General features: G+C 42.1%; 1 protein-coding gene and 1 long non-coding RNA gene across 2 annotated transcripts in view; one reads left to right on the forward strand and one right to left on the reverse strand.

The window, feature by feature from the left end:
* The window catches only part of LOC134742872 (uncharacterized), a 219,763-nt gene that overhangs the window by 110,403 nt on the left and 86,090 nt on the right, over positions 1 to 23,270 (reverse strand). The gene's annotated exons all lie outside the window — the stretch shown is intronic.
* On the forward strand, positions 1,735 to 22,246 carry LOC134742170 (juvenile hormone acid O-methyltransferase-like). The gene is made up of 4 exons (XM_063675153.1): positions 1,735 to 2,384; positions 3,222 to 3,393; positions 18,728 to 18,836; positions 22,063 to 22,246. The coding sequence occupies exons 1-4, from the start codon at positions 2,023 to 2,025 to the stop codon at positions 22,230 to 22,232; spliced, it is 813 nt and encodes a 270-aa protein (XP_063531223.1). The 5' UTR covers positions 1,735 to 2,022; the 3' UTR covers positions 22,233 to 22,246.

Consider the following 23,270-nt stretch of genomic DNA (forward strand, 5'->3'; position numbering starts at 1 on the left):
CTTCACTGCCAGTCAAAATCAATGTTGACCTCCTAATCTTCTCCTCGCCTTAGAAAATATGAAAATTGCCAAAATATGGATGACGCCAAATGTCACAATCTACAAATATGATTTATCAAAAATAATAATAACAGTAACATCTATTGTTGGAATTAAATTTATTTAATCATAATGCGCAGCTTACTTTTTTCATAGACCGTAAATATGGTAGAATATTTCAAAAGTATCAAGACCATTGAATCCATTTTATGTGGTGTTGTCACATACTGATTTTTAAAAACTACTTCTTATCGAGCGCTGCGGATTATTCTTGATCTAACTTATAATCGATTGGCATAAAAATTTACGTTTTTCTCATTGAGTGTACATATATGTATAATCGTATATATATAAAAACGTCTAAAAAACTGGCACTGGTTTTTAGATCGTCTGTAATTCAATAATATTGTAATTTATATTCATATTCATATTTATTAATAATATACACATACATTACACGTCAAAATACAATTACAATTAGTGGAATAACAATTAAAATTTCAATTAATTTAAATATCGAAACAATAATAGTAAAATTATTTACAGATGTTCAAAAATATAATTACAAAATTAAATAGTATCACATTATATTATATTCTACATTTCCAATATTTCTTGTATGTCATAAAAGGCGTTGTCAATAAGCCATTCCTTCAATTTACATTTACATCACAATTTATAAAATACATTATCATGTGATATGACAGTTATTTTTTCAGGAATTGAATTATATATTTTTGGGCCCAAAGTCTACAGGTAGGGTAGCACTGAAAAAAAATACTAATAATCACACATATATGTGATTCTGATAGCTTATGAGCATAGTTATGAGTATGAGTAGTTATGTTATGAGTTAGCTATCTATGTTTTATCGTGGCTTTCTTGGGACAACCTGTATTTATAACCTTGCCTGTGGTGCCCTACCATGCATAGCAACCATATGATATGTGACATTGGAAAGCCAATTTGAACTAGCCTACCCCCTACCCTACCCTACCCTATTTGGTAGGTATACCCGGTCAAGACGGGACTATTTTTCGGCGAGTTCGAAGGGCGCCACAAAAAAATAAATTACTTAATTCTCACAAACTTTTACCTCCGAATGTTAAATGCAAATGATAAAAAAGAAAACAAACTTTTATTATTAATTGACTAAATAATATTGTTTAAGAGTGATCTACACTCAAAGTTGAATGACATTTTTTTCATCAGGACACCAAACCGAAAAACCTTCTTGGACTAAGATCGGACTAATATCGCTCCAAAGCAAGGAGAATAAGTTCGATTCTTTGAAAACGTCTGGTCTTTTTTATTAAAAATGAACTTTTTCACACTTTTTTTTAACGTTTGTAAGTTTTGTAACACACGACACTGATACGACTTATAAGCGGTTACTTACTACAATGTGGCGACAGGGGCGCGGAGTGAAATAGCGTCACACATTATATTGCTAGTGGTATAAAAAATTTACTACTCAAATAGGTATTAAATAACGACTATTTTAGTAGCAATTGCTTACATACGATCTTACCCTCCATCCGATCTTATCCGGGTATACCTTATACTTTATGGCGCGAGAGTACGTAATCAATTGAATGAGTCTAAACTCATTAAATTGATTACCGTACTCTTTTTAACCACCAGTAATACATACGGTGTAATACGTGATAACATACGGTTGTGGTACATTTAATACATATTAGCACCGGTGTTGGTTATGTTACAGAGGAAGAGAAGTACCTACACCTGATGTAAACAAGAAACGTGATCTGTGGAACCAACCTACAGAATCTCACATGCGTACTGATAAGAGCGAACGCACTCTTGCGGATTTCGTAGGAGTGGATGAGGGCACCGAGTAACATACCACTATATAAATACATACGACGCGCCTCCGCCGAGACTCTCGCCGAAACCGCACCAAGCACAGTCGGCCTGCGCGCGCGACTCCCAGCCCTACTACGCAAATAAATACACGAAAAAATGAATAACGCCGAACTGTACACGAAAAATAACGCGTTACAGAAGAAGGATACATTAGAGTGCCTCGAAGAATTTGCAGCAAAAATTAAATGGAAAAAATACGGTGCCAAAATCATTGACATAGGTTGCGGGGATGGAAGCACTACGACCGATATACTGAAGTCCTTTCTTCCTGAAGACGTTGACGCGATAGTTGGTGGAGATTTAAGTGAGAAGATGGTGAATTATGCGAACGAGCACTACGGGGGCGAGCGGACGGTGTTCCTCCCGCTAGACATCCAGGGTCGGCTGCCGGCCGAGCTGGGCGGCCGCTTCGACCACGCCTTCTCTTTCTTTACCCTGCACTGGATTAAGAGGCAAAAGTAAGTTCTTACAATATTGTTTGTGCCAAACAATGATTTTTACAAATTAATTACATTGATTACCAATTCAATCTTTAGGAACTAACGACTTATTTGGTAACGGCACCAATTAAATACTTAGGTATTTTACACGATTTGTGCGTCTCATTATTGACACCACGTTCATTATATAGAGTTTTATTATAATCTAGCTAGCTAGGTTTTAATGACCTTAACAAGAAGTGGCGAATAAATAGCGTAATAATAATAAACCACTAGACCAAACTCAAATGATTACTATTTTGAAATTATGTTGTTAGATTATTAAATTTAAGTTCATTTTTTTTAATTCCTCAACCTACGTAACCTACCTAGTTACCTGCTTACTTAATTCTTAAATAGGTCGCTCTTGAAAATTTTACACAAATCAACCATGGCCATTTTTGGATGCGGTTTCCATCAATAGATGGATATTTAGGAGCAAAGTTTTGATGTACCTACATAATTATAATACGTTCAGGTTTGGTTAGTGTAAATTGATTGAAATAATTATTTCGATGATTAGTACCTAAATACATCTACATTGTACCCGTTTGAAGCCGGGACGGGTCGGTATAGTTGTAGATAAACATTAAACAGATAGATATATTTTTATTTTATTTTAATACTTAAATACATCGAATAAATAATTTAGCAATAATATATCCATGTTCATAAAAGAAAATGCCGTTACCTGTATTCGAACCTCACAGAAAACCTTTGGTCTGTATCGAACCTCAAACCACCAGTTTCTCAGGCAAGCGCACTTGCCCAACTAGGCTAAATTGCTGTCTATAATGTAATGAATCGTCCGTTCAGGGCGGCGTTCAGCAACATATACAGACTACTGGACGAGGGCGGCAGCTGCCTGCTGCTGTTCCTGGGCCACATGCCCATCTATGACGTGTTCCGGGTGCTGGCGCGCCGCGACCGGTGGAGCGCCTACTTGAACAACGTCGACAGTTTCACCTCACCGTATCACGATTCTCAGGTATTTTTTAAAGAGTCCGTATTCCATACATAATAATAATATACACGGTGTTATTTGAACCACTGAAAACCTGAGACACCCCAACAGATTTTTTCTATTTTAAACGCATCTTGAGTATTTGTTCTTTAATCCGATAAATATTTAAAAAAATATTCGTTGTTTAGTTTTCTTAACAATTCTATTTGACCGATAATTCTACACAAGAGTTTTAGTGACATCAAACAATTGCTAGTTACCATCGTAAACACTGTTAACTGACCATTTGCATACCTTACTGCAACGAGATAAGGTTTACCAATGGCCAGTTAAGGATGTTGCTCATTGACAAATAACATGTCAAATGCTAGTTATTGATATTGTTGCATTACAAATATGTAGACTGAGCATGTAAAAATAATAATAAAATTAACCCCATTAAAATATAGCGCAATCGATTCTCCTATCGATTCTGAACAAACTGTTTTTAGGTTTTCAGTGGGTCATGAAACACCGTGTATACTATATATATATATATGTCCCAGGAATGGCACAACTGCAATGCAACGGAATTCGGTACGCTTTGTATAGAAGCTCATACTCGCGCGTACAACTGCGTCCACTAATCGCATCGTACGCAGTCGCAGTTGACGAATCCCGCTCGCTCGTCGACCGGCTTTTGTAATATTTAGTACATTTTATCATAATCATTTATTTGCTCATAAAAAGGGTTTTACATTTCTATGTAAACCCATCTTTATTGTTTATGAAGAATTTAAATTAATTACAATTTAATTAATTAATTAATTTACAACACAATACAATAAAATTACAATAAAAAAATACCATCAATAAAAATACCTATTACTTAAAAATAACCACAATAAACTTAACTAATTGTTCCGTACGAGACTCACAGCGACATCTCTTGTCGCCTTGTCGGAGAGACGCAGTTGCGTATGTCGCGTGATACCTATCGCGGCCAATACGGAGCCCGAGATACGCTTTCGTCACCCTACGTCACGACATATTGTTCCCCTCTACCCCAATATCCTCGAATCATGTACAAGTAGATTAAGCATTTAGAATTATAAGAGTAAGCACGTAAAATTTCGGATTTTATTTCACCATCCAAGAAAAGGTCGAATTCTCAAAATACGCAGCGCCTAGTCACGAACATATTGGTCCTTCTTCGCCAAATATATCAAAGGTTTCTTCGCCAATCGTCGAGTACGAAATGAGAGGCCATTGAGAACCAGAACCTTTGGAAGAGAAAGCGCACATCGACATTTCTTCTTGGACGGAAGGCGCGTATGCAGCACGAAGACACCCAAGGACGCGCTAATTTGGGAAACTGCGGATACCTATAGGACGAGAACTGGACATCCAACGATTTTAAACGCGCATATTTCGGTACGGACATCCAGCCACCCTATACCTAACCCTTTGTCTTCAGTTGCTTAATGCCGTGCTTAATCAATTCCAGTGAGCCTGTGACGAGTAATCATTGCGTGACCGGTACCCTCGGACTCCTTTTTGCAGCCACACAACGCGGAGTTGCATCAGGGTCCAAAGTCCACACGTGAGTACTCCAGCTTTCTATACTAAACCTAATCAAAATGGGAAAAGATGATATTGTGGTACCAAATGATGGTAAATCACGCGATAAATCGCCATCTAGGGCCATCTGTGACGCCGCGATTGAACCTCACGTTCGCGAATTGGTTAAAAAACGTGGCATTATAAAGGCTAGACTCACAAAGTTCGCAACCCACATTCAAAGCTGTAGCGATAATTTAGACGATTTAACTGAGCCTTGTAGAATAAATTTAAAATTACGCATACAAGGAGCAGAGAGCCTGTACACTGAATTTAACGATATTCAAACTCAAATAGAAGCGAATGTGTACGAATCAAATCTCGATGATCAGTTAACGCAACGAGATCAGTTTGAGGATAGTTATTTCAGTGCGCAGTCCCTCGCCGAGTCTATACTAAATAAATTTAATAGTACTGAAAGCCAAAGTCCCACTGTTTCGCAAAACACAACAATGAAGGCAATTAAACTGCCAGTTTTATCACTTCCCTCTTTCGACGGCACGTATGAAAACTGGCTCGCTTTTAGAGATATTTATTTATCACTAGTTCACAATGCGAAGGATCTCTGTGACATCCAAAGGTTCCACTACCTAAAGTCATCGCTGACAGGTAGTGCTTTGTTAGTAATAGAAGCGCTCGAACTAACGTCAAGTAACTACGCGGTGGCATGGGAGCTCCTTCTTAATCGCTACAATAACAATAGGTTATTAATCCACAATCACGTCAAGGCACTATTTACGCTTCAGTCTCTGCCTAAAGAATCACACATACTTCTTCGAAAGTTAATTGACACAACACTAAAGAATTTACGCGCTTTGAAGGTCCTAGGCGAACCTGTATCGTCATGGGATACCCTAATTATTTACATCTTAGTGTCAAAGCTCGATAAAACCACTGAACGCGAGTGGGAACAACATAAAAGTAGCCTTACGAGCGGCGACACTCAGATGAAGATTAAATTGGATGATTTATTGCAATTTTTACGAAACCGTGCTGATATGTTAGAAACATTGCAGGCATCACATTCACAAAGTACGAGTGTACGCGATAAGCACGAAGTGAACAAAAAATATATCACTCCTAGCTCCACTCACAACTACAACAATAACAAAGTACACTGCAATGTTTCTACCAACAGCAAACCACAAAAATCACAGCACAAATCAAAATTCGCGTGTCCTATGTGTAACTTAAATCATCCACTTTATTCTTGTGTCAAATTTCTCGATACTAACTACGAATCTAAACTTAAGTTTGTAGCCGACAACAAGTTATGCACTAACTGCCTCCGAGCGGGACATTCCGTGGAGTCATGCGTATTCGGCCCGTGTCGCAAGTGTAATAATAAACATAATTCAATTATCCATCCTCCTAGTGATGAGTGCGCTCGCGTCCCTGCCCCCGCTGACGTCACGACCCCCGCTGCATCCACTTCGGCCGCAGCTGCATCTAGTTCGGCCGCCGCCGTGTCGGTCAATGTGCATTGTCAGCGAATTCCTTCGCAGTACCCGATCTTGGAGCCGGTCTTGTTGTCAACTGCGCTTATCGACGTGATTGATAAAAATAATAAACCGCATACGGTCGTTGCTCTGCTTGATGATGGCTCGCAACGATGTTTTATAAAAGAATCCTTACGTGATTTATTAGGCGCACGATTAGTACAGTCCACTCACGAAATAAGCGGTGTAGGTCGTACTGTGACGCAGTGTACGCAAACCTGCAATGTTCAAGTAAAATCGCGCATTAATGCCTACACAACAAATTTGCATTGTTTTGTTTTATCGGAAATAAATACAGCAATGCCAGTTGTATATAAACATTGCGCAAAATTCGATATTCCAGATAATATACAACTGGCAGATCCGCAATTTTTAGACTACAAAGATTTCGATATCTTAATAGGTGGTGATAAGTTCTGGGATTTGTTTACGATGGAAAAAATAAAATTACGTAACGGTCCCTACTTATTAAATACCGAATTTGGATGGGTAGTAGCAGGTCCTATCAATTTAAACGCACGCATTGAAGGCCACATCCAATGTAATTTTACGCAAACAACAGATTCGTTATTACGGCGGTTCTGGGAGATTGAGGAGGTACCTACCACTCGGGACGCATTGTCTGACGAGGAGAAGGCTTGCGAGGAGCATTTCGTTCGCACCACTACGCGCGACAGCGAAGGAAGGTTCTGTGTTAGCATGCCACTCAAGCAGCCACCCGAAATGCTAGGAGAAACGTATCCTCAAGCTGAACGTCGTTTACTGGCGCTGGAAAAACGATTACAGCGTTCAGAAACGTTTAAAAAATTATATACAGACTTTATGCATGAGTACCTCGATTTAGGGCACATGAGTAAAGTGACGTCATATAACTCACCGCATTTCTTTTTGCCACATCATGGAATTTTTCGTGAATCTACAACCACACGTTTAAGGGCAGTTTTCGATGCTAGTGCGGCATCTAGTACGGGTACGTCTCTGAACGACATTCAAATGGTAGGTCCCGCGATCCAGGGCGACCTTCTGTCGATTCTTTTACGCTTTAGGCAGCATCGTTACGTGGCATGCGCGGACGTAGCTAAAATGTATCGTCAGGTACTAATGGCAGAAAATCAACGTGACCTTCAACTGATCCTTTGGCGCGACAGCCCCGACGAACCGATACAAATTTATCGCTTAAATCGTGTCACTTACGGTATGGCGTCGGCGGCTTTCTTAAGTGTCCGTTGTTTAAAACAGTTAGCCACTGAATGCACCGATCCCGACATTAAAAGAATAATTAACGAAGATTTTTACGTAGACGACATGATAACTGGGTCACAGGATAAACTTGAATTGTTACGATTATGCAATGAAACCGCGCGAACATTGCAATCGGGTTGTTTTCCGTTACGAAAGTGGGTATTCAACTTTGGCGAGCCGTCGTTAGAGTCTAATTTCGCACTACTGTCTGACGCGCAAACTAAATTAACGTTCGATAAAGACTGCAATTCAAAGACGTTGGGCATAGGTTGGAATAATTACTATGATCAATTTTATTTTAACTCGCAACTTGATTTAATGAAACCCAATGATAAAGTAACCAAACGTATTATTTTATCACATATCTCGCAAATTTATGATCCCTTAGGTTTATTAAGTCCAACAATTATGCTCGCCAAGGTCTTACTCAAGCGTTTATGGCTTCTTAAACTCGATTGGGACGATGAAGTACCTTCTGACGTCATGCGCACCTGGAATGATTTTACTAAATCGTTATCAGTTGCTCTAAGTACTATCCGAGTGCCGCGTTATGTAATAGGTAGCAGTAATTATACGCGCATAGAAATGCATATCTTTACAGACGCGTCACAGGTTGCTTACGGCACTTGCATTTATATTCGCACAATAAACGATGATGATGAAGTATGCTCACGATTGTTATGTTCGAAAGGGAAATTAAGTCCAATTAAATCCCTTAGTACGCCCCGTCTGGAACTTTGCAGCGCACTTCTAGGCGCTAAATTATATGACAAGGTCATAAATAGTCTTCATTGCAAATTTGATAACGTCGTTTTTTATTCCGATTCGACTTGCGTTTTAGGGTGGTTGCGCATGGCACCTAACTTATTAAAAACTTTTGTGCAGAATCGAGTCACTGAGATCCATGAACTAACCAAAGGGCTTCCATGGCGCCACGTCAGCGGTAAAATCAACCCAGCTGACTTAGTTTCGAGAGGCGTTCGATTGGAAGACCTAGCTGGATCCAGTTTATGGTGGGAAGGACCTGAATTTCTGCAGGATGTTAATTTTGACCCTAAAAACATGCCAAAATTACCAAGTTCGAATGATGCGCACGACATACTGCCGGAGGTTAAATCTAACGTAGATTTAGCGCTTACCGCTACCACACAAGCGGCATTATTTCCTTTCGAGCGGTTTTCTCAGTTCTCGCGCATGATACACGCCGCTGCTTATGTTTTACGTTTTATTCATAACGCGCGCAATAAGAATAATAAGCGTACGGGTAGTATTAGCGTCGAGGAACTGCGGGAATCAACAAATTTATTAGTCAGGCTGTCTCAACTGGAATCGTTTCCAGATGAGTACAAGCTATTGACTAATAAACAAACAATTAAAACTAAGCATAATTTAAGTAAATTAAATTTGTTTATCGATGAAGATCGCGTTATGCGAGTCGGCGGTCGCATTGGTTATTCGCAATACTTTGCTTACGAAAAAAGGCACCCGATTTTAATAACAAGCAAACATCACTTTGCGCTTTTATTATTTCGCCACGAACATAAAAAACTTCTACACGCTGCGCCTCAAGCCCTTCTTTTTGAACTGCATGATGCTTGGTGGCCAATAGGTGGTAGGAATCTAGCGCGAAAGATTTTTTATGACTGTGTTGTTTGTAAGCGATTAAGAGGGAAAACCCTTACTCCTTTTATGGGAAACCTACCCGAAGAGAGAATTACGCCTACATATCCTTTTTTAACTTGCGGCGTGGACTATGCAGGGCCAGTTTTCATATTGAACCGCAAAGGCAGAGGTGCTCAAACTGTGAAGGCATATATTTGCTTGTTTGTATGTTTCGTCACGCGAGCCATCCACTTAGAGCTTGTCAGCGATCTGACTGCCGATGCTTACCTTCTAGCTCTCAAACGCTTTATAGCGAGACGCGGAAAGCCTAACGAAATATACTCAGATAATGGCAGGAACTTTGTGGGTTTGAAGCACGACTTTGCCAAGTTTTTATCGCAATGTAGTCCCGACATCACAGATTACGCTACTAGTTGTAATATAAAATTTCATTTTATTCCACCTTACGCACCCCATTTTGGTTCCCTATGGGAAGCTGGAGTAAAATCATGTAAGTTTCATTTACGCCGTGTTATTGGTAACGCTCACCTCACGTTCGAGGAATTTAGCACGGCATTAAATCAAATTGAGGCGGCCCTAAATTCCCGTCCTTTATACGCCATGTCATCGGATCCGCACGACCTTCTTCCTCTGAGCCCTGCGCACTTTCTCGTCGGTCGCACTTTGACGTCGCCCGCCTCAGAGGACCTTCAGCACGCGCCTGCTCATCGACTCAACCGGTACCAGATGGTGGAGAAGATTAGGCAGCATTTCTGGGCCCGCTGGTCCAAGGAGTACGTCTCCGAATTACAGACGCGATCCAAGTGGAGGAGCCACTGCGAAGACCTGAAGCCGAACACACTGGTTCTCATAAAGGACGACAATCTGCCTCCGCTAAAATGGAATTTAGGACGTGTCGTCAAGACTATCCCTGGGCGAGACGGGGTGTCAAGAGTAGCAGACATCCATACTGCATCAGGCACCATAAGACGCGCTTACACCAAAATCTGCCCCTTGGTGTCTCAGCCAGATGAAGAGAGGAGAGACGCTCAAGAATCCTCTTGAAAGCCAGATCTTTCAAGGCCGGGGGCATGTTCCGTACGAGACTCACAGCGACATCTCTTGTCGCCTTGTCGGAGAGACGCAGTTGCGTATGTCGCGTGATACCTATCGCGGCCAATACGGAGCCCGAGATACGCTTTCGTCACCCTACGTCACGACATATTGTTCCCCTCTACCCCAATATCCTCGAATCATGTACAAGTAGATTAAGCATTTAGAATTATAAGAGTAAGCACGTAAAATTTCGGATTTTATTTCACCATCCAAGAAAAGGTCGAATTCTCAAAATACGCAGCGCCTAGTCACGAACACTAATACCAAACCTAAACTAACCCATAAAAACTAGTCGAACAACCCACCCCGCATCGCTCCCGACGCAAAGGTGCCCATCAGGCTTGCTGCGTTTCCGCGTTGGTTTCTATGTAAAATAATAATAATGTATGTAATATTATCTTCTGATAATATAATAAAAGTTACATGTCCTTTATCATTCCTTTTATCATTATTTTACTGTGAGCGTAACATAATTATTATTATAACTTACGATAAAGTCTTCTTGTGGAAGACAAGGGGAGAGGCCTTTGCCCAGCAGTGGGACACCATAATAGGTAAAAAAAAAAGCCTGACTTTACCTGAACATACAGAAATTGTTTTAAGGGGTTACGAGGCTGACGCACAGCGGTATTAAAACGATACTAAAGGTGGTAATATCATTGAAGTCACTAAATATAATAAATTAATAGTTATTTGTTTTACAAAGGGGCAACGTTGTTCTTTAACCTCTCGTGCTAATATACCACACCAACACAAGGAAAATACTAACTGTAAAATATCAAACAAAATCAAAACCAATCAATTTTAAATGGGTGTTATTTAATCGATCTGCAAAATATTAGTATTTTGATGAACAAAAATATATATTTGGTCCGCCAAAATGTGTACTTAAGGTTAGCAAGTATTTCAAAATCAGTTCGCAATTAATGTCATAATGAGCTGCTCGAAATTGATTTGGTTGGCAAATTAATTATTTGATCTGCAGTAAGCGATCCACCATTAATCAAATTTTGTTAAGCAGTCAGTGGGTAAGCGGATTATTTCATTTTGAATTACAATTTAACTGATCCGCAAATATTAGTTCTAACCTTTTTTTTTTTGTTAGGAGGGAAAAATGCATTACGCCTACCACCCGGGTGCGGGGGGTGACCCGAGTGGTTACGTGGGACTCCCGTCTTGGCTAATGAGGCCCACGGTGTACCCACTAAAAAACCCCCCATATGCCGCCTCGCCGCCCTATTGGTGGGGTTACAGGAACGCTTGCGCTTGTCATCCGCGACCCCACCGGCGGCAGCCGCCCACGAACGCGGCTCATTCGCTAATGCCCGAAGGCCCTTCACGCTAGGCGCGCCAGATGGTAAGACGCGACTTCCTCCTCGGCTTCCATTCTGTATTGTAGCGGACCTCCCCGAGCTCGCCACAAGGAAGCGACGGGCGCCAGGAATTTCCCCGGCGCCCGGCGACAGATCAGGTCTATGGTTCTGCCGCAAAACCACAACTCGGCTGCAGAGGACAGGGAGAACGGCACATCGTAACACCGACACTCCTCTTCCTCTGCAGCCCCACCAACGCCGCTACAGCGGATCGGCCCCGCCAAGTTCGCAGGGGATAGGGAGAGTGGCGCATCGAAATACCATCACTCCTCTTCCCCTGCGATCTCACCTCGGCCGCCGAGGATAGGGAGAACGGCTTACCGCAATACCGACACTCCTCTTCCTCGACGGTCCACCATCGGCGCATCACAAGCGGGCTGAACCAGCCCACTTGGAGCGTCCTCCTCGGGCCAGCCCGCGCCTCAAACAGGCCGGCCCTGGTTGCCTCTTCGCTTCACCGTGGGTGACCAAGCCACGGTTACTAAGCCCCTCCACCACGACAAGGTGAGCAACCCGCGGGGGATATTAGTTCTAACCTTTTTTTTTTTTTACCCAGGGGGAATCCGTAATGGATCCCACCGGCCCGGGAGAAGCCTAAGGTGGGTATGTCCGACTCCCACGGACTAAACCCCCTGGGGTGTTCCGCCGCGCGCTTTGTGGGCGGGGTTTCGGGAACGTGACTTTAGGCCTCCGCGACCCCACCGGCGGCAGCCGCCCACGAACGCGGCTCATTCGCTAATGCCCGAAGGCCCTTCACGCTAGGCGCGCCAGATGGTAAGACGCGACTTCCTCCTCGGCTTCCATTCTGTATTGTAGCGGACCTCCCCGAGCTCGCCACAAGGAAGCGACGGGCGCCAGGAATTTCCCCGGCGCCCGGCGACAGATCAGGTCTATGGTTCTGCCGCAAAACCACAACTCGGCTGCAGAGGACAGGGAGAACGGCACATCGTAACACCGACACTCCTCTTCCTCTGCAGCCCCACCAACGCCGCTACAGCGGATCGGCCCCGCCAAGTTCGCAGGGGATAGGGAGAGTGGCGCATCGAAATACCATCACTCCTCTTCCCCTGCGATCTCACCTCGGCCGCCGAGGATAGGGAGAACGGCTTACCGCAATACCGACACTCCTCTTCCTCGACGGTCCACCATCGGCGCATCACAAGCGGGCTGAACCAGCCCACTTGGAGCGTCCTCCTCGGGCCAGCCCGCGCCTCAAACAGGCCGGCCCTGGTTGCCTCTTCGCTTCACCGTGGGTGACCAAGCCACGGTTACTAAGCCCCTCCACCACGACAAGGTGAGCAACCCGCGGGGGATATTAGTTCTAACCTTTTTTTTTTTTTACCCAGGGGGAATCCGTAATGGATCCCACCGGCCCGGGAGAAGCCTAAGGTGGGTATGTCCGACTCCCACGGACTAAACCCCCTGGGGTGTTCCGCCGCGCGCTTTGTGGGCGGGGTTTCGGGAACGTGACTTTAGGCCTCCGATACCCCGCCGGCGTTGCCCTCGCGGGCTCGTCTTTTGGGACTGCTCCAGCAGCCTACTCCGCTGAAGGCGCCTCGGAACACTTGAGGGCCTTCCAGCTCAGAACCTCTTCAGGCGAGTGATGGAACTCCCGGCCCATCACCCGCTGGTCCCCGTTAAGGCGGCATCATTCGGGCTGCGTAGGCCCTTCGCCGCCGGCCTGGCCTCCTACGGCGCTGAGGGAGCGAATTTGCATCGTCCTCGCGCACTCTTTCTGCAGCCTCCTTTTGTGTCAGGACGGTGACACTAAAGGTGGCTACTGCCGCCCATACCACCTCACTGCTGACCATGCGGCGTATTAGCGCCGGCAGTGAGAGGTTTCCTCCCACAGCTGCGGACAGGATAGCGCGGGGCTCCGCCCACGCAGGGCATTCTTCGCGCGTGTGTTGGGCCGTATCTACGGCTCCTCCGTTGCAGTGGTGGCACGCCGTCGTCGGCTCTCTTCCTAACCTCTCACATAGGTACCAACCGAAGCAGCCGTGCCCCGTTAGGAGCTGTGAGAGATGGAAGGAGGGTGCGCCGTGCTTGCGTTCGACCCATTCCTTAAGAACAGGCCGCACAGCGGCCACTAGGTCCCGGCTAGCACCCGGGATTTTCAGACGCTCTGACCACTGCTGGTAGAGGGCGTCTCGCGCCTCTTCACGCCACTGGCATATTAGTTCTAACCTTTTTTTTTTTTTACCCAGGGGGAATCCGTAATGGATCCCACCGGCCCGGGAGAAGCCTAAGGTAGGTATGTCCGACTCCCACGGTCTAAACCCCCTGGGGTGTTCCGCCGCGCGCTTTGTGGGTGGGGTTTCGGGAACGTGACTTTAGGCCTCCGATACCCCGCCGGCGTTGCCCTCGCGGGCTCGTCTTTTGGGACTGCTCCAGCAGGCTACTCCGCTGAAGGCGCCTCGGAACACTTGAGGGCCTTCCAGCTCAGAACCTCTTCAGGCGAGTGATGGAACTATTAGTTCTAACCTTTTTTTTTTTTTTTTGTTAGGAGGGAAAATGCATTACGCATACCACCCGGGTGCGGGGGGTGACCCGAGTGGTTATGTGGGACTCCCGTCTAGGCTAATGAGGCCCACGGTGTACCCACTAAAAAACCCCCCATATGCCGCCTCGCCGCCCTATTGGTGGGGTTACAGGAACGCTTGCGCTTATCATCTGCGACCCCACCGGCGGCAGCCGCCCACGAGCGCGGCTCCTTCGCGACTGCCCGAAGGCCCTTCACGCTAGGCGCGCCAGATGGTAAGACGCGCCTTCCTCCTCGGCTTCCATTCTGTATTGTAGCGGACCCCCCCGAGCCCGCCACAAGGAAGCCACGGGCGCCAGGAATTTCCCCGGCGCCCGGCGACAGATCAGGTCTATGGTTCTGCCGCAAAACCACAACTCGGCTGCAGAGGACAGGGAGAACGGCACATCGTAACACCGACACTCTTCTTCCTCTGCAGCCCCACCAACGCCGCTACAGCGGAACGGCCCCGCCAAGTTCGCAGGGGATAGGGAGAGTGGCGCATCGAAATACCATCACTCCTCTTCCCCTGCGATCCCACCTCGGCCGCCGAGGATAGGGAGAACGGCTTACCGCAATACCGACACTCCTCTTCCTCGACGGTCCACCTTCGGCGCATCACAAGCGGGCTAAACCAGCCCACTTGGAGCGTCCTCCTCGGGCCAGCCCGCGACCCAAACAGGCCGGCCCTGGTTGCCTCTTCGCTTCACCGTGGGTGACCAAGCCACGGTTACTAAGCCCCTCCACCACGACAAGGTGAGCAACCCGCGGGGGGACTAAGCCCCTCCACCACGACAAGGTATTAGTTCTAACCTTTTTTTTTTTTTTTTACCCAGGGGAAAAAACCTAACCCACTTTTCTAGTAGCAGTTGGTTTCTGTAAAGGTCGCAGTTCTAACCTAACCTAACCCACTTTTCTAGTAGCAGTTTGTTTCTGTTAATGTCGCAGTTCTAACCTAACCTAATCCACTTTTCTAGTAGCAGTTGTTTTCTGTGAAGGTCGCAGTTCTAACCTAACCTAACCCACTTTTCTAGTAGCTAATATCTTCCATTTTACACCTATAATACTCTCAAAGTACAAAAACGGATAAATATCACCAACAAATACGTTAGAACACCGCAATGTGACTGCTAATAATCATCGTATGAAATGCACGCGCACGATTCCGCTCCGCCTGCAACCCTGCCGATTTTTCAAATCAAACGCAACCCATCTTATTATATCAGATTACCATTTGTTTAATATGCATACGTCTCAATTTAACTGCCAACCAATTTTTAAATCTTGCTGACCAAATAATAATTTTGCAGCTCATCTATTTATTAAGCAGATGGATATGTTGACTGTTTGTGAATTATTTGCTGAACAAGAGTTGCAGCTCGATTTTTATTTATTGCCGGCAACATATTTGTATGCTGCCCAAATGATTTAATGGCTATTTTTTTTTGCAGATCAATGTATGTAAAGCATTTCAAGTAAAGATATCTCCATATTCTCCCTCAGCAAAAATTTTGAAAAAAAACATATTATAGGACGTTAGCGGGAGTTTTACCAGTGAAAAAATTGGAGCGGTCTCTAACGTGAAAGTGAAAGAAAAAAAAATCTAAAAAGTTTAATTGGATTTATTTCTTTTTTTTCTATGAGATAATAAAAATATGATTATGGTCATTTAATCATCTTTATTAAATGTACAATATAAGCCAAGCTCGTTAAATTGGTTGACTAGAAAAAAAAATCAAAGAAAATTTATTTTTTTATTTTTTAACAAAAACTATAACGTTTAGGGTGCTATACAATCTATAAAAATTACAAGCCCAAACTCAAGGGGGGCAGAATCACTTAGCTTATCCTGGCACGGCCTCTGTAATATGTATCCATATTTTTGCATTTATAAAATATACCATAGCAAATTTTTGCACATGATTTTTAATACTAGCAAAAAAAAACGAATATTTGTCGTCGTAGTTGTTTTTAGGGTTCCGTACCTCAAAAGGAAAAAACGGAACCCTTATAGGATCACTCGTGCGTCTGTCTGTCCGTCTGTCACAGCCTATTTTCTCCAAAACTACTGGACCAATTAAGTTTAAATTTGGTACAAATATGTAAGTTTCTGACCCAAAGATGGACATGTAACGTAAACAAATTAATTTTAAACACGGGGGCCACTTTTGGGGGGTAAATGAGAAAATTTAAAAATAAATTTTGCCAAACTATGTCGTGTTACATATCAAATGAAAGAGCTCATTGTGGGAATCTCAAATATATATTTTTTTATAATTTTAAGATAAACAGTAGAAGTTATTCAAGAATATAGGGAAAAAATTACTTTATCCCCTTTATCTCCGAAACTACTGGGTCAAAAATTTTGAAAAAAATACACAAAATAGATCTTTACCTATAGATCACCGGAAAACCTATTAGAAATGTGCATTCAAGCGTGAGTCGGACTTAATTACTTCGTTTTTGATCCGACCCCTACGGGTTTTTTAAAGACATTTCCATATAAAAAATACATTGTTTAAATTGTGTAATGTACGGAACCCTTGGAATGCGAGTCCGACTCGCACTTGGCCGGTTTTTTTAATTCATTTTGTTTTTATTATACTTATTTGACCATAGTTACAATAAAAAATATGTAAATGCTTATTGCTCAGTGTAGTACTTGGACGTAAAAAACTTAAATGAGTAGCCTCAAAAGGTGAATTTTAAGTGTCGCGAAGACACCACAACAACCAGTTTTCAGGACACAATTTAATATGCTACCTACTAGGGATGTAACAATACATGATTTTGCCGATACGATACCGATACCGAAGTAAATAATCGGCGATACCGATACAAATACAGATATCAATGGCATATAGTATATAGTTAGGTAATAAAACAAATAAATATATTAATATGTGTAAAACATGCTTATGTATAATAGACACTCGATTTTGTGAAGTGTGAATAATTGTAAGAAATAATTAAAAAAAATGACAAATCAAAATCAAATAAAACATTTAAGTATTTAGATAACCATCAAGCAATCAAAGCAAAAGTAAATCCAAATCAATAATTATAGTTCACTTTAGGTAGATTTTTGTTAAGGAATCAAAGTTTATTCAAATTAAGAGCAGTGCCGTTCGTTTCGCGCGCTTTTCAAACTGTGATATCGGCTGAATTTAAATCGGTGATGCCGATATATCGGCCTGCTGATTATATCGGCCGGTATATCGGTATCGGTATCGTTACATCCCTACTACCTACCCTTTACGCTTCACGTCAGGCAAGATGGCGCTTTATAAATAACACTAGGTACCATTTAATTCACATAGCGAGGAACTACCAAATCTACTACGTTTTATTAATCTAAATCTATAAACTGCAAAAATAACAAAAACCGGGCGACTCGGCGCAGCGCAAGCGTACAGAATGCGTTCGTCTACTGATACATGCATCGGAAAATATGCCGCGCCGCGCCGTGCGACTGCGTTGGCATTGCCGGCAAGCACGTTGCGTCCGCTGCGTCAGCTGCGTTGGCCTGCGTACAATGTACGATGTAGTGTATATGTTTATAACGGGTGTCCCAAAAAGGACGCAAGATTTCAATTTGCCGCCATTTTTGTATTTTAGTGCTGGCAACCCTAAAAAAAACTATTTGACAGCTGAATGTTTAGGGTTTGTAAAAATGGCGGGTTATACGAAAGATCAACGCGTTTTTATTATTGAACGATATTTCAAAAGTAATGAAAGTTTGGCGGGTACGGTTCGAAAACTCCTAGTCGTGTGATATCTCGATTCGGTGATCAGAATTGGCCTTCTAGATCTTGCGATTTAACGCCTTTAGACTTCTTTTTAGGGTTATTTAAAGTCTAAAGTCTATGCCAATAAGACCACAACTACTCATGCTTTAAAAGAGGAACATCGACGCTGCATCGGAGAAATTCAGCCGCATCTATGCAAAATGGTCATAGAAAATTTTGACAAGAGTGCGTATGTGCCAGCAGGGCCTAGGAGGACATTTGCCTGACGTATTATTCCACAAATAACCCTATTTTATGTATTTCAATATTTTATATACAAATGTATTATAACGAAAAAAAAGTGTTTTTCATCAATTTCAAATCTTGCGTCCTTTTTGGGACACCCTTTATATAATCCGTTGCGTCTGATGCGTTCGATGCGGGACAGTGGCGTCTACCCTTACTCGACTAACTACCTACGGGAAAACCAAAAGGAGGCTTTATTATATTAGCAATATATGCTAAGGATTTTCATGAGTGAGGTGTGACTTAATGTTAGGTTTTTCGTTGTACACGTGATCTGATTTAGATGAAATGAAATGCGATTTTGTAAGTTCGTGAGTTTAAAGTAGGTAGTCGTAGGAAATATGTTTTATTTTGATTGTTTTAATATTTCAGGATCCAGAAAACGAAGTCAAAACGCTAATGACGCGAATCGGCTTCAAAAACGTCGAAGTTAGGCACCAGGACAAATTCTTCACATTCAACAGCCTGGATAATTGTAAAAGTACGTAGAAATGGAGTTTTCCAAGTATTTTTATTATATATAATGATTTCCGAAAGGTGTTGATTGATTCAGGCTACTTGCACCATTGACTAACCTGGCGTTAACCGGTTAAACCTGGAGTTACCATGGTAACCAGTTTAATTTGACACTGGGTTAACGGTTAAACCGGTTAACCCCGGGTTAGTGGGATGGTGCAAGTGGCCCTAAGTTACGCAATGGAACGAATGATGGATTAACACAAAATACACACAGGCAAAAAGTACTAAATTTTAAGGTGCAGTAGTGAGTAGGCTCAGAGTCCTCAGAGGACGGAGTTTTTGAAAATTCGTAGCTCTTTTTTAGAACACAAGAACATTAGCAATGTTGAAGCCTTTCTCTAGGGAGATCAGCGATTCAAATCCTGAATTTTTAACTTTCGCTCGATGGAAATAAATCACGAACATAGGTCTAAAATGTACTTTAAAAAATTATTATAAATTTTGCACAAAAACTAAAAATATGAAAATTATTTCTAAAAATAAGCAATACTATGCTTGAGGGAACTCGGCGATTACTTTTTTTATTGTAAATTGATGTATGGGCTGCTAGTGTCACATATACCAATTGTATTCTGTTGGTTGCTTGACATAATGATAACTCACAATATTGCCGGAAATAAACACTTTATTGCTACTAAAATACTTTAAATATGAAAGCGCGATATTATGAATGATATTGCTAATGAGGACACGCGTGATAGGTTCTAATGATGAACGTAAAAGAGTTAAATTCAAAAACATGATATATTATCCGCGGTCCCGAGCACGCACATCCATCTCGCTCACGCTTACGCTCAGTGAGAGTGAGAGAAGAACACGAACCTACTGGGCCTTAAGGCCGTTCCATCGGTTTGCCGCTGTCTCTGTCACATTTCGCAAGAAAGAACAGGAAAGAGCATGCGCGCCAAGTGTCCACTTTGATCGAATATTGTCGAATATGGCACTCACAATTTTCATCTTTACATACATTATAGGTTATAGCGGTACAGCGTACAGCGGTACATGTTAAGTACGCGTACCTATAGAGGCTTAGTGAGCTGTAGACCTCGCGACACCTTAAAAAATGTAAGTGGTACAAAGAGCTTATTAAGCGCCATTAATTCTAATGACGCTTAAGCCTTTTGTATCAGTTTCCACAATTTCGAATATTTTCCAAAAAAACGAATCGACAAAAAAATATATTTTCCCCTCACTAGCTCGGAAAGCCGTCTTTTATCCTTTAAAACAAGCGGGGAAAAATGCATTTTATCCACTAGTGGGGAAAGTAATTTGACCTTGGACGAAGCGTGTTAAAGTAGCTTTTGACAGATAACAAAACGTAAAACGCTCATAATAATGGTTCGTTCGATATTAATTATAATTAAATAAATGGTTTGAGAATTTAATAAAAAAATACCAAATTTGGCTTAATTTAATGATTTTAAGTCATAAACCTTAAATTCCATTAGAAACATTTGTTTTTTTAAATGATGTTGAATGTAATTCTGAACGCACAAGTTGAGTCGATGCAAATTCAAAACGCATCGTCAGAAATGTCAACATTGTCAACAAAAATTTTCTTACCGACTCCGACACGTAAAACTAAAAATACACAACTTCCCGAGTTTTCTTTTATAATATCATATTACTCATCGTAAAACAATAAGTGATTCCAGTGATGAAGATGATCTAACGCCTGTGGATGTTGCACTTTCCTCGCTATAGTGAGGGGAAAAGTTTTGTGTTACACACGGGTGCAAATGTATTTTACTTCTCGTGTGTTGAAACACTCGCGGGTAAAATACAACTTTGCACCCTTGGATAACAAATAACTATTACTATCGAACATGCTCAAAACATTTCACGAGAATCGGTTGAGAATTGCGACCTGTTGAGGAGAACATCCGGACATATGAAAGCATTTTTGCCCAAGCTGAAACAGACTTTCGCTAGCGCTTCGGTCAATAAAATGGAACTAAAGGTATAACATAGTGGCAACATCAGTTGACTTGCAACAATCGCATTCTCGACAAACATTATTTTTCGAGCGCACGATTTCGTGTTTTTCCTTTAATATCTCCACTACTAAGCATTTAAACTCTACTAATAGACTTGGAAACGCTTGGTCAATACCACTAGATTCCCAATTTCTTCTTCTTCTTCTTCCTGTTGGGTCTTCCACTACCTTTCCTGGTGCGTGGTATTGCCAGCGCCTTCCTGACCACGTGATCTTCGAGACGTCTCATTATGTGGCCATACCACCTAAGTCGGCTTTCGGTGATCTTATCTGTGATGGGCGCAACTTTGTAACTCCCTCTGATATACTCGTTTCGTATTTTATCGAGTCTTGTTACGCCTGCTGCCCATCACAGCATCTTCATCTCTGCAACATGGACTTTGTTTTCGTGCACTTTTTTTTATAGCCCAGCATTCGGCCCCGTACATTAATGCAGGTCTGACAGCTGATTTATAAACTTTCCCTTTTACCCGAATCGGCATTCTAGCGTCACAAAGAACTCCCGTAAGGAACCTCCATCTTTGCCATGCAGCATTCACTCTATGGGTTACATCAGCTTCGATATTAGCATCAGCTGTCAGCATCGCTCCTAAGTACTTAAACTGAGATACTTTGGGTAGTGGCTCTCCTTCGATGTAAATCGTACTAGGTGTTGTGGTGTCACCACTGAAAATGCATTCCAGGTGTTCAGTTTTAGTTCTGCTGATACGAAGGCCGCTGGTTTCGAGGACGTGTCTCCAGCGTTCGAGAGTAATTTGTAGCTGATTCCCTACATTTAGTCATATACTAGATTCCCAATTTCTATCGCTCGTATTTCAAAAATAGCATTTCGCCATTTTCGCCGTTTTCCACAGATTTTCGAGTGACGAAATCGAACGCTCGAAATTCAAAAATCGCCCTCCTGGGCTCTGAGTAGAGAATGAAGTAGGTTATTCACTCAGTAGAACCAAAATGGTACCTACCGACTCTGCACTTATAGGCCCCCAATTGAATATAAACTCTTCAATGACTATTTATTTTCGGACGAATAAGTACGTCGTTAAGTGTTGGTCTATAACGAGAAGTCACCAGACCCTTGAAATGAATTCCTCTTCCGTAAACAACTGTAGTTAATGTAGTAAAGAAGGAGAATGTCACGAACATGTAAATGTTTCTTATTTCACTGGGGTCTATTTGTCTATTGCAATTGCAGAAGCCGTAAAAGCCGTGACGCCGTTCAACATTCCTGAGGATCAGTGGCCGGAGTACCTGAGTGAGTACCTGCAGGTCGTGCGCGACATGCGCATGATGGACGTCAACAACAACCAACACGAGTCCATAAAGTGCCACTACAAGGTGATAGTGGCCATGGGTACTAAATGATCGCTGGGACACAAACTATGTACCTACCTATAATACTTCTGCGCATTGTCGTAGGCTAATTGACTGACGACACAAATCGGCACATTAAAAATAATTATGATCATTGATCACGAGTACTTCACTAAGCATATTGTCAAAGGATGTATATTTTTTTTAAATGTTTAAGTGATTGCTGAACGAAAATGAGCGGTGCTCGTAAATTAAGGCGTGTTTAACTACTTAACGCGTGGTCAACTAGCTTATTATTGTACCTGGATATTTTCCCGAAATTATGTAATAGGACGTTCCTTGAAGCACAAATGTAACAAGTATTACAATTGACATTTACGAGTTCATGACTAAATGTATGTAATGTAAACCTATGACCTAGGTATAGGTAGTAACTAGGGGTAGGGTAAGAAAGTAAGTACACCTACAAACCGTCAGTGTGTTCTTCTAACTACCCCCTGTTGCACTACCGTAATACTAACTTATAATTATTTATAATCATCGTCATCATCATTTCCTATGATTTTGCGATTAAAACATAAGAGAATGCGCGTTCAGTTTGTGGCTTTACAGTATCAAGTAGTTATTTATTTTTACCAACTCTGTATTAAAATGAACAAGGGTGCCTTACATTTCAAGGCCATTTTCATATTTTGGTCTACCGTAAAAGTAAAATGGTACCTACGTTAATGAATCATCTTTTTTATTATTTATTACACAAATACGAGTATATGACTTATTTATTATTTAATTAACTATAAGATTAGGTAATTTATTTTAATTTTAAGAATTGATTGTTAATTGTTATACTTTTTTATTTAAAGATACTATTATGCATTTGGATAAATTGGATTAAGAATTGATCTGTATACATTTAGACAATAAATACATGTGAAAAAAATCACCACATTGTTTTTAACATACCTAATACAGTCATAGTAATAAACAAGGCAGGAAAGTTCAAACAGAGCGTAAGGGTAATTGTTAGGCTATGGCGAGATCCACGAGGTGGACCGACATATACATGCAACAAGGCGAGGCGCCAGCCTC

Source organism: Cydia strobilella, chromosome 1 (genome assembly GCF_947568885.1).
Source record: "Cydia strobilella chromosome 1, ilCydStro3.1, whole genome shotgun sequence".
NCBI lineage: Eukaryota > Metazoa > Arthropoda > Insecta > Lepidoptera > Tortricidae > Cydia > Cydia strobilella.

Excerpts from the sequence above, each read along its gene's own strand:
- LOC134742170 (XM_063675153.1), top strand. The coding sequence starts at position 2,023 with ATGAATAACGCCGAACTGTACACGAAAAATAACGCGTTACAGAAGAAG. Across the intron at positions 2,385-3,221 it reads CACTGGATTAAGAGGCAAAA|GGCGGCGTTCAGCAACATAT; the intron begins GTAAGTTCTTAC and ends TCGTCCGTTCAG. Across the intron at positions 18,837-22,062 it reads CAGCCTGGATAATTGTAAAA|AAGCCGTAAAAGCCGTGACG; the intron begins GTACGTAGAAAT and ends TTGCAATTGCAG.